Source organism: Mesoplodon densirostris, chromosome 9 (genome assembly GCF_025265405.1).
Source record: "Mesoplodon densirostris isolate mMesDen1 chromosome 9, mMesDen1 primary haplotype, whole genome shotgun sequence".
NCBI lineage: Eukaryota > Metazoa > Chordata > Mammalia > Artiodactyla > Ziphiidae > Mesoplodon > Mesoplodon densirostris.
Window position 1 is genome coordinate 81252400 of NC_082669.1, and position 21625 is coordinate 81274024.

Genomic DNA, 21625 nt, shown 5'->3' on the forward strand with positions numbered 1-21625 from the left:
TTTTGTTCCACTGTGGCAACTCCATTAAGCTACTAGCATGTCTAAGGGCTAGTTTTAAAATCTAAATTTGTTTATGAGAGCTTTGCTGTTTACACTGTAGGTTATGCACCAGGGAGGATAATTCAAAGTGACACCAAATATGTGCGTGTTAAATAACACCACCTGCCCATTTGGATCTGTGCAGCTCTTTAAAAATACTGTGAGGCTCTGGCCCAAATCCTGTCATGTTTCAGGATATGGGACAGATTATTATGCTAAGACCCCAGATTAGAAGATTTGGTTTGAAGTTTAAGAAGGCTTCACGTCCTTTCCTACTTCTTTTTAGTAGTTGTTCGTTTAATTCATATTAGAATATCAGCCCCAGGGCATTGTGGACACTAGTATAAAGGACTGTGTTAGGAAAGAAGCCATCTACTGCTCTGATAGGACAGGCTTGAGAAGACCCTCCTTTGCCTCCCAAGCAGCTGCATGAATAACCCAGTCTTTACTGAGGTCTGTCATTTTTGCATTAGAAATACTGGGTGGAAGGTCTGTCTCCTGTTTTAATGCAAATACCCCATTAATATGAATCATTTATACCTTAGGATGTATTATCCAGTCCCATTTGATAGACTACTTCTGGATTAGTTTTGATAGCTAAGAGAGCAAAAAGAGACAGTGGAGTTGGAGGGCTTTTGAAAGTGAAGATTTTAAAAGGGAAGCGATAGGCTACATCTGTCTGTTTAAATGAGCAAGAGAGTTATAAAAAGATGTCTTGTTTTAGGGCCCTAGTAAGATTAGTGGCTCAAGAGCTGGGGCTTCAGGCTAAATAGCTACTTAATTAGGTATGTGACTCTGGTCAGGTCACCACACCTTGACATGTAGCCCTCATTCCTCATCCCTAAATGAAACTGTTCATGGTCCTTTAGGGTCCCTTTTAGTGCTGACGTTCTCCGATTCTGCTAGAGAAACTGAGAAGTCTGAAAGAGCCCCAAAGTGGTTTTTTTTTGGGGGGGGGGGTGTGAATTGGGAGCAACTTGTGAGAAGCATTGTGGGTCTGTGGCATGCACTGGTAGTAGCAGGGGCTACATCTGTGTTCTGTGGCCCTGGAGCACAGCCCATGCCTGGAATGGAGCATTTAATGCTGTGTAAACGAATGAATGAAGGCCTGGCAGATGCCTTAACAGCATAAAATAGAAAGCAGAGTAAAGGCTTGGGGCAAAGAAAACTCTACCCCACAAGTGATTGAGAGCCATTGCCAGTTCTGTGACCATTGTTCTGGGTCCTTTGGAGCCTTCCATCTCTTCTAATAAAGGCAAAGCCATGAATCTTTTTTGGGTGGTCAGGACCAAATGGTGAGCAGTCTCCTTTTTCACAATGATTACCACGGCTCTCAGCCAACCATTTAGTGACAAGATGCTGTACTATCCTGAATTGTAGACCAGCAAGAAGAGGGGTGCACCACAGCAGTATGTGAGGTGTGCTGACCATGTACAGCATCGATGTAATAAATGATAGCTTTGCTATTGCTTTTGGGAACCAACTATGCAGAAGGCACTGAACTAGGTCTTTTACATGGGATTTGAATCTGGATGTTTTACATGAGTGTGAAATTGAGGACCCTCAAGGGTAAATAACAAATATGATTTCCACTTTACAGTTGAAAAAACTGATGTTAAAATATATTAAATAACTCACTTGAGGTTACAAATTCCCTTCTAGATCCATGGTTAGTAAATTTGCCATTCTTGAACTTTCTGCTTTCTTCAAGCAAGATCTTTTATTCCTAACATTCCAGACATTACAGACTGGTCCTGTCCGTTCTTAGCTTTCATATTGTATTCTCCCTGTCTTCTCAGTCAAATTACTTAAATGTTTTAACATGTGAAAATTCATATAGTCAAAAGGAATAGCCCCTTGGAATTAAATCAAGTTTTCCTGTTATAGGATTGCAAACATTTGGTTTGATTAACACTTCCTTCTGGTTATTTGTAGATGTTCTTTCTGTCCTTTTAAAGAAATTTTTGGTAGAGCAAAATATCAATTTTTAAATGATAGCCCAAAGGCCATTCCACAGAAGATAACAAAATCTTGTTTTTATGAAATAAGTAAGGATAAAGGTAATTAAGTCTATGTTATTTCCACATTCTTTATTATATTACAAAAATATAGTATAGTTATCCTAGGAGACTCTGGGATATAGTTGATTCTTAAATTTCTTCTGTGTAGTGATTTGTGACTGCTTAAGGAACAAATCGCAAACCAGGGAAGCCAAGGAAAGGATGTGGGGAGAGCAGCTTCAAACAGTGGTGGGAAAGTGTTCAGAGGGGGTTTGGGGGTAGGCGCAGGTAAAAAGATTGGGGGAGGTGGCTGGCTTTCCCCATGCTCAGGAGCCCTGATTTCAGTCTAGTCATGTGAGCATCGGTGCTTCTTTCCTTTTATTAATGAAAGTTATTTCTTTTCTCCCTTGCAAACAGCACATAACAAGTGGTAAGCTTGTGAGCTAGGAAACATTAATGGTGTACAACAGATGCTAGCATTTACGAAGCACACTCAGCAGGTGGGAAGCTACTGAATCTCTCAGCAGTTGGGTGCACTCCGATACGTGAAATAGGATGACTTTTATTCTTTCTGTAAAGCCGGATTTCTCTAGGGAGATACTTTTTTTAAAACAGAATTTTGCTATCTTAAAAATGTATGCAGTTATGACTTTATCAGAATATAAAATGCCAAGAATTGGAATATTTCATAAGCCATACTTCTAAAACTGGCTTGTTGGTATTCATTTCTGGAATTGTTTTTTAGCTATGGTGATTTTATTATCAGAATATTATGTAAATTTGGAGGAAAATAACGAGCAGCCCTTAACAATGTTCTTTCACCAGGATTGTAGCTATAAATTTTCCTTAAAAACCAGTGTTAAGTGGACAAAACAGCATTGAGAAGTTAAAATGTAATTGGTATTTACTTTTATCAAACTTCTTAATTTTTAGAATTAAACCATTTTTTTGGAATAAAAATGTTTAAACCAGTGTTTAAGGTGGGTATAATTAGTAAATGCAACACAATTATGGGCACGTACAAAATCATAGCTGGTAACAAGGACCCTAATCACGCTTATTATCTTTCTGTTCTAGATATTTGAATGGTGGTATTTTCGCAAGTATGGAACATCTTTCATTGAACAAGTCTCAGTAAGCCACTTGCGCCCCCTTCTGGGAGGGGTTGACAACAACTCCTCCAACAATTCTAACTCCAGTAATGGGGACTCAGATTCCAACAGGCAAAGCGTCTCAGGTATGGAAAGTCCTTCAGTCTGCAACATTATTTACTTACTCTTACTAAATTATTATTACTATAAGACAATAAGAATGTTGTTATTTAAAGATTAGACTTCAAAGAAAAGTATGATTTATTTTCCCAAGAATTTGACAACTTCTACGAGAGAAGTAGAGTATAAGCATCCCAGGGAAAGGAAATGTTTATCTTGTTTAATTTTACTTTTTCTTCCATTTGATTTAGCTAATGATCATTTAGGTCAGTGGTTCCCGCCTGAGTCTCCACCTCCTTGTCCTTAGTGTCTCAAACCTCATTAAATGTATCCATTCTCTTCCATGCTAATTGTAGAACCTTATGTCTAACTAGATCTGATAACATCACTCCTCTGCTTAAAAGTCTTGATTGGTTCCCATTCCACTAAAGATAAAGCCCAGATTCCAGATTACTTAGCAGCACAGTGTAAGCTGCTTCTATCTTGCCAACCTTGGTTTCTGTCACAATCTTGTTCCCCTCCTTTTCATTTCTTGAACGTGCCATGTTTTCTCATGACCCAGAAGTCTGTCTTCCCTCCTCCGTGCTTGCTCATCTTTCACAACCTAACTCAAATGTGACCTCCTGGGAAGCCCTCTCTGATAGGTTGTACAATATTCCTCCACCTTTGTTGACTCATTTTTTTTTTTTTTTTTTTTTGCGGTACGCGGGCCTCTCGCTGTTGCGGCCTCTCCCGTTGCGGAGCACAGGCTCCGGACGTGCAGGCTCAGCGGCCATGGCTCACGGGCCCAGCCGCTCCGCGGCATGTGGGATCTTCGCGGACCAGGGCACGAACCCGTGTCCACTGCATCGGCAGGCGGACTCTCAACCACTGCGCCACCAGGGAAGCCCAACTCATTTATTTTTACCTTTAGCAACATTTATTAAATTGTACCGAAATTTTTAAGCTTACTGCTTTACTGTAATATCTCTAGCATTTTGCATAGTGTCTACTATATCACTGAAACTCAGTGAATGAATGAATGAGGACATACATGGCCTGTAATTTCTCTACTCATGAAAGAAGAGGGATGAATATAATTTCCTAGCTTGATCTCTTCATCATCTCAGTAATCATTTCCTAACTCTCTAATATGAACCTGGCCTTATACAGGTTCTTATGAATATTATGATTTAAAAAAAATGTCAAAGTCCTTGTCCCCATCGAACTCTTGTGTCTACTGAAGGGAGACAGAGTGTTAAGTGCTCTCATTATATAAGGGAAACATGCAATACTTTGGAGTACAAAGGAGGGCTTCCTGATCCAAACTGGGGGAAGAAGTTTGCTTCTTGAAGGAGAGGGTACCACTTCTGAGACTTGAAGGATGAAGAGGGAGAGATTAAAGAACTAAGTTAGATCTTTTTTCTTTCCTCCCTAGAATAACTCAGTTCATATTTCATAACTGTCTAGCCAGGTGATAGGCATCAAGGAGCATTGTATATATATTTTATTCCTGATGTTGATTCAATGCTCTTTTAATATAACAGAACCTTTGCCAGCCAGCCATGAGTGGTAATGGGCACCTCTGAGTACACATTTATTTCATTCTAAAGGGTACACGTGTGAGAGATGGCACCATTCAGGTAACAAAATTGTCTGGGACTTTGTAAACTCATCTACTTTGTGAAAGAAACAGAAAGAGATCTGAGCAAAGTGAAATATTACTTCAACCAGGTACTCTAACACACGCGGCATATTATTCTAATGAGGAATCTTGGTCATTGTCACTATGGATAATTGCCTCACTTTGCATATGTTGGAAGACCCTACAGATTCACTGTGCTCTTGTCTGATCTGATTTACTGTAGTCTTTGTATGTCACAGAACATTGTAGAAAATTAACAGATTGAAAACAGAAAGCAACCTCATTTAAGGACATTTTTTATTGTGACATTTTTATTTTCATTAAAATTCTCGCTCTGCCCAATTTAACATCATTCCTTAATGCGATGAAGAGTTCATACTCTCCTTATTGTTGCTGTTACTTTGCTGACTCTCTGTGGTTGCCTTGAATAAGCCTTATGCATATATAAATCTTGATCCTATTCTTAGTGCCGGTACAGCAGTTTTTAAAGGGAGAATCTCAGTCCTTTATAAAAATACATTCGACAATGATGATCATGGAACTTCCCAATTTTATTTGTACTGAGTTTTTACCCTGCTAAAACTAAGCTTTTGAATATTATTATTAATTCAATTTCACTAGTATTTGCTGAATGTCTACTACTATGCGTGCAATATTTCCATTCATTTCCTGTAACAGATACAGCATTTATGATCTGATCTCGTAACAGTGTTCAAAGAATTAGATTTAGGAAAATAGAAATGATCTTGTCCAAGTATATTTAGGGCTCAATCTGCCTACTTCTCCTTGACATCTGGGTTTCTAATATTTGGCTAACTCAGCTCAACAAACATGTATGTTGGTATGGAAGTGCCAGGTACCATGGGACTAATACCATTTCCCACTTCTCTTTTCTTGTGGTGATTTTTATTTTTGAATAAGAAAAATACTATAAAAGTACATTCTCTCTGTTTATCTCTACCCTTAATCACTTTCTATTTCATAGTCTAGTTTCAGCTAAGTATAAAGGAAAAAGAAGGTCCAAAGCTGAGGGTAATCAATACATTTTCTTAAAATAGAGGAATTTGTTTTAAAATTTATATTGCCTTAATAATGATAAAATGACTATTGCCTTAATAAAAGAAGCATCATAAGACAACTCTTTGCTGAATCTTACATGAAATAAAACATGGCTAACCAAGCCCCATGGACATTTGCAAAGGCAATTAAATCGCATTTCTTATTTGAAAAAAATCATTGAAAAAGTTAAAAACAGACAGAAAATACTAGTTATAAACATTGGACTATATGAAAACTCATAGTGTAGCTCTTTCTTTAAAGAATCATTTGTTTTGATTAAAAACTGAAAGACCTGGCCTACCTAAGAATAATTTGGGGTGGAGAAGTGGGAAGGGAGAAAGTTGTAATTGTTACAGGAGACTATTCATATATTGTTTAACATTTGGATTTGTGCAAATTGGCCTGAGTGCAGACCCTCTCAAAACTTGCATTGATCTTTATCTGTGGGCCAGAAGAGAAATGTAGTTAATTATACAGCTTCTTTTTTTAAAAAAATATTTATTTATTTACTGGCTGTGTCAGGTCTTATTTGTGGCATGTGGGATTTTTTGTTGCGGTGCACAGGCTCCTCTCTAGTTGTGTCGCGCGGGCTCCAGAGCTCTTGGCCTCTGTAGCTGTGGCATGCGGGCTCTGTAGTTGTGGTGCATGGGCTCTCTAGTCGTGGTGTGCAGGCTTAGTTGTCCCGCAGCATGTGGGACCTTAGTTCCCCGACCAGGGATGGAACCAGCATCCCCTGCATTGCAAGACGGATTCTCAACCACTGGAACACCAGGGAAGTCCCACAGCTTCTTAATCTAGCCAAATTTCAGATTGTCTGTTTTAGGTTAACATTTATGAACATTTCACTGATCTCGATTTATTTGGGAGCTAAACTGCTATTTTTCTCACAAATATACAGTTTCTGATAAACCCTGCTGATATATTTTCCATGTCATCATGCTTCTTGCTGCCATTTCTTAATTCAGCTTAACTTATGAACTGATGATGCACAGGGATTTAAAATGTGTCCAACTTCTCCCTGTCTTAAGGGAAGGGATTCTCAGGGTCCAGTAACATTCTGAATTTGGGTTCATGGGAACATCTGTTTGATAATTTTCCCTGTTCTCAAATAAGATGTCATAAAGACAAAGGTTTGCAGTGTTCACCTTCTTCAAGATATTTACAAAAGTGCAGGGTGTTCCATCACATTAGAAGTATCCTTGTCAAAGTCAAGTTTAAATTCTCTGAGACACTTTAATAGCATCTTGCATAGAACTGGATCTTTAGACAAACTCTGGTTATAGTCACTTGGCTTCCTGTTGCAAATCATCTCATTTCAATCTCTATATAAGATAAATATATATCATATATATTTTTAACATCTTTATAGGAATATAATTGCTTTACAATGTTGTGTTAGTTGCTGCTGTATAACAAAGTGAATCAGCTATATGTATACATATATCCCGATATCTCCTCGTCTTGCGTCTCCCTCCCACCCTCCCTATCCCACCCCTCTAGGTGGTCACAGAGCACTGAGCTGATCTCCCTGTGCTATGTGGCTGCTTCCCACTAGCTATCTATTTTACATTTGGTAGTGTATATATGTCCATGCCACTCTCTCACTTTGTCCCAGCTTACCCTTCCCACTCCCTGTGTCCTCAAGTCCATTCTCTACATTTGTGTCTTTATTCCTGTCCTGCCACTAGGTTCCTCAGAATCTTTTTTAATTTTTTTAGGTTCCATATATATGTGTTAGCATACAGTATTTGTTTTTCTCTTTCTGACTTACTTCACTCTGTATGACAGACTCTAGGTCCATCCACCTCACTACAAATAACTCTATTTCGTTTCTCTTTGTGGCTGAGTAATATTCCATTATATATGTATGCCACGTCTTCTTTATCCATTCATCTGTCAGTGCACACTTAGGTTGCTTCCATGTCCTGCCTATGGTAAATAGAGCTGCAATGAACATTGTGGTACATGACTCTTTTTGAATTATGGTTTTCTCAGGGTACATGCCCAGTAGTGGGATTGCTGGGTCATATGGTAGTTCTATTTTTAGTTTTTTAAGGAACCTCCATACTCTTCTCCTTATGTGACTGTATCAATTTACATTCCCACCAACAGTGCAAGAGGGTTCCCTTTTCTCCACACCCTCTCCAGCATTTATTGTTTGTAGGTTTTTTGATGATGGGCATTCTGACTGGTGTGAGCTGGTACCTCATTGTAATTTTGATTTGCATTTCTCTAATGATTAGTGATGTTGAGCATCCTTTCATGTGTTTGTTGGCTATCTGTATATCTTCTTTGGAGAAATGTCTATTTAGGTCTTCTGCCCATTTTTGGATTGAGTAGTTTGTTTTTTTGATATTGAGCTGCATGAGCTGCTTGTATATTTTGGAGATTAAACCTTTATCAGTTGCTTCATTTGCAAATATTTTCTCCCATTATGGGGGTTGTCTTTTTGTCTTGTTTATGGCTTCCTTTACTGTGCAAAAGCTTTTAAGTTTCATTAGGTCCCATTTGTTTATTTTTGTTTTTATTTCCGTTTCTCTAGGAGGTGTGTCAAAAACGACCCTGCTGTGATTTACATCAAAGAGTGTTCTGCCTATGTTTTCCTCTAAGAGTTTTATAGTGTCTGGCCTTACATTTAGGTCTTTAATCTATTTTGAGTTTATTTTTGTGTATGGTGTTAGGGAGTGTTCTAATTTCATTCCCCTACATGTAGCTGTCCAGTTTTCCCAGCACCACTTAATTGAAGGGCCATCTTTTCTCCATTGTATATTCTTGCCTCCTTTATCAAAAATAAGGTGACCATATGTGCGTGGGTTTATCTCTGGGCTTTCCATCCCATTCCATTGATCTGTTTTTCTGTTTCTGTGCCAGTACCATACTGTGTTGATTAAGGTAGCTTTGTAGTGTAGTCTGAAGTCAGGGAGTCTGATTCCTCCAGCTCCGTTTTTCTTTCTCAAGATTGCTTTGGCTATTCGGGGTCTTTTATGTTTCCATACAAATTGTGAAATTTTTTGTTCTTGTTCTGTGAAAAATGCCATTGGTAGTTTGATAGGGATTGCACTGAATCTATAGATTGCTTTGGGTAGTAGAGTCATATTCACAATGTTGATTCTTCCAATCCAAGCGCATGGTATATCTCTCCATCTGTTTGTATCATCTTTAATTTTTTCCAGCAGAGTCTTATAGTTTTCTGCGTACAGGTCTTTTGTTTGCATAGGTAGGTATATTCCTAGGTATTTTACTCTTTTTGTTGCAGTGGTAAATGGGAGTGTTTCCTTAATTTCTCTTTCAGATTTTTCATCATTAGTGTATAGGAATGCAAGAGATTTCAGAAGTGCATTAATTTTGTATCCTGATCCTTCACCAAATTCATTGATTAGCTCTAGTAGTTTTCTGGTGGCATCTTTAGGATTCTGTATGTATAGTATCATGTCATCTACAAACAATGACAGTTTTACTTCTTCTTTTCTGAGTTGGATTCCTTTTATTTCTTTTTCTTTTCTGATTGCTGTGGCTAAAACTTCCAACACTATGTTGAATAATAGTGGTGAGAGTGGGCAACCTTGTCTTGTTCCTGATCTTAATGGAAATGGTTTCAATTTTTCACCATTTAGAACGATATTGCCTGTGGGTTTGTCATATATGGCTTTTATTATGTTTAGGTATGTTCCCTTTATGCCCCCTTTCTGGAGAGTTTTTATCATAAATGGGTGTTGAATTTTGTCAAAAGCTTTTTCTGCATCTGTTGAGATGATTATATGGTTTTTCTCCTTCAGTTTGTTAATATGGTGTATTACATTAATTGATTTGCATATATTGAAGAATCCTTGCATTCCTGACATAAATCCCACTTGATCATGGTGTATGATCCTTTTAATGTGGTGTTGGATTCTGTTTCCTAGTATTTTGTTGAGGATCTTTGCATCTATGTTCATCAGTGATATTGGCCTGTAGTTTTTTTTGTGTGTGATATCTTTGTCTGGTTTTGGTATCGGGGTGATGGTGGCCTCGTAGAATGAGTTTGGGAGTGTTCCTCCCTCTGCTGTATTTTGGAAGAGTTTCAGAAGGATAGTCATTAGCTCTTCACTAAATGTTTGACAGAATTACCTGTGAAGCCATCTGGTCCTGGGCTTTTGTTTGTTGGAAGATTTTTAATCACGGTTTCAGTATCAGTGCTTGTGATTGGTCTGTTTATATTTTCTATTTCTTCCTGGTTCAGTCTCGGAAGGTTGTGCTTTTCTAAGAATTTGTCCATTTCCTCCAGGTTGTCCATTTTATTGGTATAGAGTTGCTTGTAGTAATCTCTCCTGATCCTTTGTATTTCTGCAATGTCAGTTGTTACTTCTCCTTTTTCATTTCTAATTCTATTGATTTGTGTCTTCTCCCTTTTTTTCTTGATGAGTCTGGCTAATGGTTTATCAATTTTGTTTATCTTCTCAAAGAACCAGCTTTTAGTTTTATTGATCTTTGGTATTATTTCCTTCGTTTGTTTTTCATTTATTTCTGATCTGATCTTTATGATTTGTTTCCTTCTGCTAACTTTGGGGGTTTTTTGTTCTTCTTTCTCTAATTGCTTTAAGTGTAAGGTTAGGTTGTTTATATGAGATGTTTCTTGTTTCTTGAGATAGGATTGTATTGATATAAACTTCCCTCTTAGAACTGCTTTTGCTTCATCCCATAGGTTTTGGGTTGTCTTGTTTTCATTGTCATTTGTGTCTAGGTGTTTTTTTATTTCCTCTTTGATTTCTTCAGTGATCTCTTAGTTATTTAGTAGTGTATTGTTTAGCCTCCGTTTGTTTGGATATTTTACAGATTGTTTTCCATTAGTTGATATCTAGTCTCATAGCGTTGTGGTCAGAAAAGATACTTGATACGATTTTAATTTTCTTAAATTTACCAAGGCTTGATTTGTGACCCAAGATATGGTCTATCCTGGAGAATGTTCCATGAGCACTTGAGAAGAAAGTGTATTTTGTTTTTGGATAGAATGTCCTATAAATATCAATTAAGTCTATCTTGTTTAATGTATCATTTAAAGCTGTGTTTCCTTATTTATTTTCATTTTGGGTGATCTGTCCATTGGTGAAAGTGGGGGGTTAAAGTCCCCTACTATGAATGTGTTACTGTCGATTTCCCCTTTTATGGCTGTTAGCATTTGCCTTATGTATTGAGGTGCTCTTATGTTGGCTGCATAAATCTTTACAACTGTTATATCTTCTTCTTGGATTGATCCCTTGATCATTATGTACCGTACTTTTTTGTCTCTTGTAACAGTCTTTATTTTAAAGTCTATTTTGTCTGATATGAGAATTGCTACTCCAGCTTTCTTTTGATTTCCGTTTGCATGGAATATCTTTTTCCATCCCCTTACTTTCAGTCTGTATGTGTCCCTAGGTCTGAAGGGGGCCTCTTGTAGACAGCATATATAAGTGTCTTATTTTTGTATCCATTCAGCCAGTCTCTTGTCTTTTGGTTGGAGCCTTTAATCCATTTACGTTAAGGTAGTTATTGATATGTATGTTCCTATTACCATTTTCTTAATTGTTTTGGGTTTGTTATTGCAGGTCTTTTCCTTCTCTGTGTTTCTTGTCTAGAGAAGTTCCTTTTGCATTTGTTGTAAAGCTCGTTTGTTGGTGCTGAATTTTCTCAGCTTCTGCTTGTCTGTAAAGGTTTTAATTTTTCCGTCGAATCTGAAAGAGGTCCTCACTGGGTAGAGTAATCTTGGTTGTAGGTTTTTCCCTTTCATCACTTTAAATATGTCCTGCCACTCCCTTCTGGCTTGCAGAGTTTCTGCTGAAAGATCAGCTGTCTACCTTATGGCGATTCCCTTGTATGTTATTTGTTGCTTTTCCCTTGCTGCTTTTAATATTTTTTCTTTGTATTTAATATTTGATGGTTTGATTAATATGTGTCTTGGCATGTTTCTCCTTGGATTTATCCCGTATGGGACTCTGCAATTCCTGGACTTGATTGACTGTTTCCTTTCCCATGTTAGGGAAGTTTTCAACTATGATCTCTTCAAATATTTTCTCAGTCCCTTTCTTTTTCTCTTCTTCTTCTGGGACCCCTATAATTCGAATGTCGGTGCATTTAATGTCATCCCAGAGGTCTCTGAGACTGTTCTCAATTCTTTTCAAACTTTTTCCTTTAATCTGCTCTACAGTAGTTATTTCCACTATTTTATCTTCCAGGTCACTTATCCATTCTTCTGCCTCAGTTATTCTGCTATTGATTCCTTCTAGAGAATTTTTAATTTCATTTATTGTGTTGTTCATCATTGTTTGTTTGCTCTTTAGTTCTTCTAGGTCCTTATTAAACATTTCTTATGTTTTCTCCATTTTATTTCCAAGATTTTGGATCATCTTTATTATCATTACTCTGAATTCTTTTTCAGGTAGACTGCCTATTTCCTCTTTCATTTGTTTGGTCTGGTGGGTTTTTTATCTTGCTCTTTCATCTGCTGTGTATTTCTCTGTCTTCTCATTTTGCTTAACTTACTGTGTTTGGGGTCTCCTTTTTGCAGGCTGCATGTTCGTAGTTCCCATTGTTTTTGGTACCTGCCCCCATTGGGAAGGTTGGTTCAGTGGGTTGTGTAGGCTTCCTGGTGGAGGGGACTGGTGCCTCTATTCTGGTGGATAAGGCTGGATCTTGTCTTTCTGGTGGGCAGGACCACGTCTGCTGGTGTGTTTTGGGGTGTCTGTGTACTTATGATTTTAGGCAGCTCTCAGCTAATGGGTTAGGTTGTGTTCCTGTCTTCCTAGTTGTTTGGCATAGCGTGTCCAGCACTGTAGCTTGCTGGTCGTTGAGTGGAGCTGGGTCTTAGCGTTGAGATGGAGATCTCTAGGAGAGCTTTCGCCATTTGATATTATATCGGGCTGGGAGGTCTCTGGTGGACCAATATCCTGAACTCAGCTCTCCCACCTCAGTCTCAGGCCTGACACCGGCCGGAGCGCCAGGACCCTGTCAGCCACACGGCAGCTGTGTGACTGCAGGTGAAAGATTCGACCTCTGTGCCTCAGTCTTCTCCTCTCAGCACTCTTTACCGGCTTTTCCTGAAGTCCTCTTCTTCCTTTGATCGCCTTTCTTATCTTCAGTTTCACCGTAGATGACAAACATCTCTCTATTTTTGATGTCGATCAATGGATGTGGTGATGTTTGGCTCGCCGGGGCTGGGCCCAAGCTGTGTCAGACAATGAATGGACATTCATGGCGAACTGGGCCGCCCTTCTCGTTCTGCCCGGGGCCCCTCGCCTCTCCTCCCCACCTGTCGGTCGTGTTGGAAGGCAGGGGTGCTGCGTCCGGTCCTAACCCCAGTCTCCCAACCCCAGTATCGGGGCCTCGGTGGGCCGGCATCCTCTGACACTCTTGCTTCGCCTCCTCAGCATATCTCGTGAGCTCATATACATTTTTATGTAAAACTTTTAATAAGAATTTCTCCTGGGAGAAATTAAGGTTCATTACATTACTAGAGGCAGTTCAAGCACTAATTAAATACAGGTAATAATTTAAAGAAAAGCAGTGGAGATTGAAGAAACTCAGGTAGGTTGTAAAGATATATCCTAAGACCAGGCCTTTCAGAGCTTGCATTCCAAATATATCTGTCAGCAAATTTCATTGCTGCATGTCCAGGACCTTTAGAGTTGCTCTCTAATAGTCTCAATATGGGGAAACTCAGTTTATACTTGCCAAAATCTATTTATGTGTTGAAAATGATTCTCTTAGCCAATGCTTATTACATCTTTTAAAATTTTTTGCCACTGAAATTTGTGTTCTAGCATAGATTAGCTCTCCAGATGAATGGTGAAAATGCCTCAAAAACACTTTTGTCCCCTGGTGAACATTTATTTAATAAACTTATTTCACAGTTTTCACGTTATTTGGTAGAGTTGATTGATGTAGGTCAGAAATGACCAATGAGAAATGTATGAGAGACACAGAGATTTAGCCATTTTAGCAACATTCTTGAAGAAATTTGTACACTATCTTGAATAAAGTAGATCAATAAAAATGGTCTTAAAACTCATAATTATTTACACCTTTTCTCATTCCAGAAGGGAATTTGAGAGAGTAATATATTTGTTGAATTGAAAGCTACCTACATATTACTTTGTGCCTTTACTTCTAGTAATCTTTTCAAACTAGTTATTTCAAAAAGTTATGAAAACAGTTAAACCTTAGTTATTTAAAAAAATGGGGGACTTCCCTGGCTGTCCAGCAGTTAAGACTTAGCCTTCTAATACAGGAGGTGCAGGTTCAATCCCTGGTCGGGGAGCTAAGAACCCACATGCCTCGAGGCCAAAAAACCAAAACATAAAACAGAAGTAATACTGTAACAAATTCAATAAAGACTTAAAAAAAGAAAATGGATATTTTGTTACTCTTAATGATTGCTTAAGATCAACCTGTATGATGTAGAGAATTGGGTATTCATTTCTGAGATAGCAAAGCTAATAAATATATGCAGAATCACATGTCAAAAATTGACTGGTTTGGGGTTAATCTTGATTGTCATAATATATCCAAGAAAACATTAGTTAGGGCCCTTCTCTGTTGTACTTTGGAACTAAAATGTTTAAAAGTATTGTTTCAAAGTGCCTAACATTTCCCCAGAGGTGTTTTCAAAACTGTTCCTCTAGTAGAAGATTTAATTGATGAAGTCACAAGATTTTTAAAATATGATGTTGCAGGGTAACAGGTCTGTTGTATATTGTGGGTAACTGTTAGGCAACCTGGATCCCAGACTTTAATCTCATTTACTTTTACCTTGGGGAAATTATGTAGCTTTTCTATGCTTTACTCTTTACTTCTATAAAAAGGGCCTACTCTGTGTCCCTCACTAACTTACGTTAGGAATTTAGATGACTAGAGCTTTAAGCCTTTTTATAGAAAGGCTCTATGAAAATCAAGCTCATAGCTATGACACAAGTTGCTGTTGCTGCTATTGGTAATAGTATTACTGTCATTATTACATTTCAGATCCTGGGAAGAGGTGGTAACTTTTTGGTATAATACATCTTCCTAGACTATAAATTAGTTATTTATATATTTGAAAGTCCTAGGAGTGGGGATTCTCTCTATGTATATGTTTTTAATTTTAGGGAAAAAAGGTTTTCAGAGTTAAATAGGTTGAATATAGAAAAATATTTTCTTCCATGTGATTAAAAGCCCTGTGACTTCAGAGCCTTTTGGTTTTTCTGAGAATTAAGTTCTCTTTTTCCTTGAGGACTGTGACAGAGGGAAAGTCTTTGGTCCTCTCAGTACATTTATTCTTTCTAAGGAGCTTCTTCATCTGTATGCCATACAGTGGTTCAGTGGCCTTTTCCTTTTTCTACCAATGTGTTGGATTGGCCAAAAAGTTCGTTCGGGTTTTTCGTAAGATGTTATGGAAAAACCTGAATGAACTTTTTGGCCAACCCAGTATAAGCTCCTCTAGGTCATAAACTGTATCTTTTTTTTGTAACCCAGGACCTCGTACAAGGAGTAATGCATAATAGCCATTCTGTACATGTTTAAACCACTCAGTCCTATGAGGTGGGCATTCTGGAGGAATAACTTGAGTATGAAAAGGCAAGAAATAAGTATCACTGAGATGGAAAGTTTTGGTAGGGAATGGTGAGAGGGAAAACTGAAAAAAAGATTGGAGCATGATTTTATAAGTCCTTGACGGTGGTAAGTATTATTTTTTATGTTCTTTATCTCCCACAAAGAAATTTATTGTCATCCTATGGGTGAATGGAATCTGTTCTCCATTTAGTTCCTTTGGGAACTAAACAAGCGCTATTCCAATGTTAACTGCTTCTCTTTCTCTTGAATTGCATTCTTATGTGCATGGTGAGGTCTGAACATTCCTATCAGCAGTTATGGGTAGAGACTCCTCTGTGGGCTACTACAGATGGAATCAGAGAGAACATGTTAATTGTATCAAGGGCATATTTTTAACTGAACTATTAATGATGTTAGCAAGCCCTTGATGAGTCCCAGTCAACCTTTAGTGCTCCTGAAGAGCACTAAAATTGTTGATATTGATGGATAATGGAAAATACCTTTTGGAGGTAAAATTTTAATTCAGACTTAAATAAGAAATTTATTTCTCAAAGATACAAGTAAGATAAGAAACTGGACCTCATGTAGAAAAACTTTTACCCTCTGGAGACCTGAGTTTAATTTATTGACTTACATCTTCATATTATGATACTTTTGGCATTTACAACCTTTGTCCATATCATGAAACCATCAGGTAGTCTGATATTTATGGGGTATGTTCCCTAGAGTGATTCCAGACCAAGAGAGTTTTCGTAGTAAAGATAAAATTATGAAATAAAGCAGCAAAGAGGAAATTAATGTAGCTACAGCCTAATTTGAAGTGAAATTTTTACATGTGTTATTAGACCTCTAGATTGCTTATTTCTTAAAAGAAAATTGTACCTGCTCTGCACCCTCAACGTGAAGGACATAGCTCATGAAGACATTTCTTATATATTTATTCATCACGATTTTTTCTCATTCGGAACATTTTACATCTGTTACATTTACTTAGGTACTCATTTCTTAAGTTTCAGGAATAGCTGAAGAAACTGAATACAGACCACATGTATGATACTGATATTAACAATTTTTTTTTAAGTTCAGTTCTCTAGTAGAAGTCATAAAAACAATATTTCAAAATGTTTGCAGCACCCCCTGCTGGCTATATCATGGCAGTTCCTAAATAAAGATGGCATTTTTAGATACTGCTCAGTAATACTTTAGGTATACACACCATTTCTATTTGGAGTTATTTTTATTTAGAAATAATTTCATTTGTATCTAATGTATAATAGAGTTAAAATTTTAATTGAAGACAATTTTCTTTATAATTTGTCAACTGATATTTGAATGGCACTTATCTTTCCAGGCAATATATTTGTTGGAGACAAAGTATTTGCCATAACCTTTTTACTGATATTTCAGATGAAATTTGGTGGGGGGAGAGGCTCCTCCCCAAATGTCCTATTTTATTGTAAATAATGCTAAAATGACCATGATTGCACACAAATTTGTGTGCATGTTTATTACGTGTTAAATACAAACCTAGCAATATTCATGAAGCTTTAAGAAGAGCACTTGGAATCTTGAAAGACATCCTCTTAGGAGGGTTTGGGAGTGGTGAGGACCTAAGAGCTATAAAAGCCATGAGGACTGAGATCATGGTTGTTTGGCTCAGCAGTTGTTTCAAGCCATGATCTGGAGTACTTTAGTGACCCCACTAAGGAGCTTTATGTCTGGAAAAAAAGTATTTACTTAAGGGAAGCATAATTTTCTAATTAGTGTCATATGAAATGACAGCCATCGAATCTCAGTTTCTCAAGAGCAAAATTCAAAACTGCTGAACTAACTGAGCAAACATCATTTCCTAAATGGCAAGTTAAGCTAAGTAACAAAAAATTTAGGACCATTGTTTCCAAACATTAAGTAAATTTCAGGTGGGATCGTGCCCTAACTTAAAGATAAATTTATTTTCTTTAAATAAAAACAAGATTTCCTGTTACCTGTACACCTTTCATTCACTATTTTAACAAAAATTTATTGAGATTACACAGTGTTCCCGTAGTGCTTTATGTTTTCCTCCTCCATTTTCATGCTGTATTGTAATTGATGGTTTACTTGTTTGTTTCACCCACTGGGTGCTCAGTTAATGCATACTGGATGGATGGATGGATGGATGGATGGATGGATGGATGGGTGGGTGGACAGATGGATGTTGAATGTAACAGGATTGAGGGTAGAATCTTAATGAATCATCCATGGCCTTTAATGTTCTTTCAGTTTCTGTAATAATTGCTCACTTTTGTGTATTTATGTCTTTGGGTGTGTGTTTTGGCTGACAGCACACATAGATTCTTAAATACTGTTAACTGATTTTATTTTCTAATAAAGAATTATTCATTCAAAGAAATGTAGCATTCTGAATCATTAGAAACTCTTAATCATAGACTGTTTTAAAAGAACTGTAGCTTATTAGTCACACATTTACTATAACACAGTCTTAAAAGCTAATGGTTGACTTTTCTAAATTAAAGTCCTATGGTTCTGTCTGTGGTCCTTGTATAACAAGATGTATACTCTATTATTACATGCTAACATTATGATATTAGTATGATGACTAATTACCTGTGTCTGCATAAGTAAACAATGTTAAAGTACTTGAAAACAATTTATTTTCATAGCATTTCTCTCTACCATAATGGTAACTTTAGTATTAATTTTCTTACCACATTTCACATTTACAGCAATGTGAAAGCAACCTGGTGAATTAACACAAAATCAATATTCGCATAGGCCCTAATTAAGAGTCTAAGGTTCTTTACATATTGTACCCTGGAGGTTAAATTTAGCTTGTTATATAGATAGTCATTGTAAGATATATTTTAGAGTAACAGAAAGTAGTTTTACCTCTACCTATACCTTCTACCTATAATTTAGAAATAAATTTATACAATCTATTTGGACCTCTTGAAGTGACTGTAGAGGTTATGAACTAGCTGCTCTTGGCATGTGCCTTGATTTAACAAATGAGGAAACTTGGGTCTGGAGAGATTAGATGAAACTTTCCAAAGTCCTGGTGCCTGAGCTACATTTCCTGATTAACTACCCAGAGTTTTTCCACATTGCTTACCATGTAGAGGATAGAGAATAAAATTATCTTATCAAATGGCCAGGAAGGGTGTTTTGCTGAATTAATTAGCTTGTAGTGTCTCTGAACTTATGTGTAACATTTTTGCATTTCTCTTTGTTGCAGAATGCAAAGTATGGAGAAATCCACTAAATTTATTTAGGGGTGCTGAATATAATCGGTAAGCATTTTGACAGCTTGGGAAACAAATGGGTCTAGTTCAGAGAGCAAAGACAGCAGTAAATGTTTTTGCAGGTTCATTTAGGGGTCATTTAACAGTCTGTATAGTGCTTCCATTTTTTGATGCTATCTTCAAATGTTTTGATTTTTCCATTTTATAAATATTTTAGCATTGGAATTAGGATAACATACAAAAATGTGTGGTTTTTAGAGATTTTCTATTACAGTTATTCTTTTCACTATATACTGTGTAGTCAAAATATTTTGAAGCTTACCTGGAACATGGTTATAAAGATGCCACAGAAGTAATGTTAGAATTTTATTTTGCAGAGTAATTAGGCAGATAAGAATTTTCATAGCTTTGGGGAAATCTCTATTCATAATAATAATTAGGGAAGTATTAATTACTAATTAATTAGTACTAATTAATTATAATTAGTACTAATTTAAAAAGTACTAATTAGCACATTAGCTAGTGCTACTAAAATTTTAAGACAAAAATATAGCAGAATTTTTTAAACTTTTTTTCTTTTTTTTTCTTTTTTTTTTTTTTTAATGTGGTACGCGGGCCTCTCACTGTTGTGGCCTCTCCCATTGTGGAGCACAGGCTCCGGATGCGCAGGCTCAGCGGCCATGGCTCACGGGCCCAGCCACTCCGCGGCACGTGGGATCCCCCCGGACCAGGGCACGAACCTGTGTCCCCTGCATTGGCAGGCAGACTCCCAACCACTGCGCCACCAGGGAAGCCCTACCTTTTTTTCTGCTGATATACGTCCTAAAGGGAGACTAGGATGATTATTTTTTTAATTTATTGGCAGTAGTACTCAGTGTGTTATGAGATGATTATTTTTTTATTTATTGGCAATAGTATTCAGTGTGTTATGATTCAACACCTATGCAGCTTAATATTTTGTAGGTCTTGCTTTCCTCCCTCAAAAGTGCCTGACCATCTTATTTCTCCTTTACAGGTACACTTGGGTGACTGGACGAGAGCCTCTGACTTACTATGACATGAATCTCTCTGCCCAGGACCACCAGACATTCTTTACTTGTGACTCGGACCATCTGCGTCCTGCAGATGCAAGTATGGAAAATCCTTTAGATAGTTACTGAGTGGGAGGGCTTTTTGGTTTGTTTTAAAAATCAAGGTTACTACTTATAGAATACCTGCTCTACAAAAACCCTGATGAATAAAATATTAAATTGGAGATTGACCAGTAAAACCCAGATTGTTGATACTTAAATAAAGGCTTTATCACAATGAAGTATTAATATAGAAATGGGTCCCCTCTTTATACTTTAAAATGTTATTTTAAAAAAATATACCATGAAGCTAACTAAATCCTTGGTTGAGATAGAGTGAAAGGTCATGTCTCCTTGATGATATTCTAGTTAGAAATTCAGTGAACCCAAATAATTAATGAATATATTGTAGTGATTTATATGCCTATTTGTAGGGTCACTAGCATTGAATGGGGGCATGGACTTGGTTATTGGAATCCAGATTTGTTTTCCACCCTAGAAGAGACTTTGTTTAGCATGCATTTCATACTGCTTGAGTTCCATATAATCCTACTGATAACCTTTTATATTACCAAACGTAAAGTAAATAGGTGAAAAAAAAAACCTTTAAAAAAAAGGAATATATACGTGCTCCTAAGAAATTAACTTAGAAGATACAAATTTATAAAACAACTTAGACAAGGAGATTGTTACCCTTTTTAAAAAGGTACCCTTGCCATGGTGGATACATAGTACAATGAAAATTCCAAGCATTAAGCTTCCCACAATATATTCACAAACTGCTCTGCTATATAAAAACTGGGTTTGCAGCAAACTTTGGGAACAGGTACGCATGTTAAGCAAAAACCTAAAGCACTTTTTTCTGATCCAACTCATAATTCTTCCAGTGGTTTTAGAATGTTCTAATATCCAGATCCTGTAGCAAGTGTTTGGGAAAATGACCGATAAAAATTGTGTTGTGTCTAAACAGAAGTAAGAGATTAGTAGCAATCTCATCCCAAAATGTGTAAAATAATGTATGTTCTCTAACAACAAATGATATTGATGAGCAAAAGAAATATTAAATCTCTGTTAGAATGCCTTTTCTTTTCTTGATTAAGAAATCTTTTTTTTTTTTTTTTTTTTTGCGGTATGCAGGCCTTTCACTGTTGTGGCCTCTCCCACTGCGGAGCACAGGCTCCAGACGCGCAGGCTCAGCGGCCATGGCTCATGGGCCCAGCTGCTCCGTGCCATGTGGGATCTTCCCAGACCGGGGCACGAACCCGTGTCCCCTGCATTGGCAGGTGGACTCTCAACCACTGCGCCACCAGGGAAGCCCCTTGATTAAGAAATCTTAATCAAGATTAAGTCTCTATTATTATAGACTATGGGTTAGTCTGTAAGATATTAGACCTCTAGTTTTATGAGCATAAGAAAGATTTGATATCAGCAATTGAGGGACAATGGAATAGCAAATTAGAATGTATTTGTGTGACTTTGGAGTTTTGGGCTAACCCACTTTATAAATGAACTGTTCTCTTGTAATTCAAGCTGAAAGCTATTAATTTAGCTATACCTATACTGAGTCTTTTAAAGTATTTACTGATGTGCTTTTCTGTCTTTTTCTAAAATAGTAATGCAGAAAGCCTGGAGAGAGAGAAACCCCCAAGCTAGGATTTCTGCAGCCCATGAAGCCTTAGAGATAAATGAGTAAGTGGGGGTAAATCTTGCTTGCTGAATGTATTCAGTTGCCATTCATGGGATACTTAAACTATGCATTTGAACTTGAGGATTATTGGGGGGGGTATTAATTTATTTAAAAAAATTTTTTTATAAAGGACATCCATGTGAGGGTAGT

General features: G+C 37.2%; 1 protein-coding gene across 5 annotated transcripts in view; it reads left to right on the top strand.

Moving 5' to 3' along the window:
- ST7 (suppression of tumorigenicity 7) overlaps positions 1-21625 on the top strand; it is a 261439-nt gene that overhangs the window by 145772 nt on the left and 94042 nt on the right. For all 5 annotated transcript variants that reach the window (XM_060108950.1, XM_060108953.1, XM_060108949.1 and 2 more), the window contains exons 3-6: positions 3117-3276; positions 18712-18766; positions 19734-19849; positions 21402-21477. In XM_060108950.1, the coding sequence (XP_059964933.1) occupies positions 3117-3276; positions 18712-18766; positions 19734-19849; positions 21402-21477 (407 nt within the window). The remainder of the gene's footprint in view (positions 1-3116; positions 3277-18711; positions 18767-19733; positions 19850-21401; positions 21478-21625) is intronic.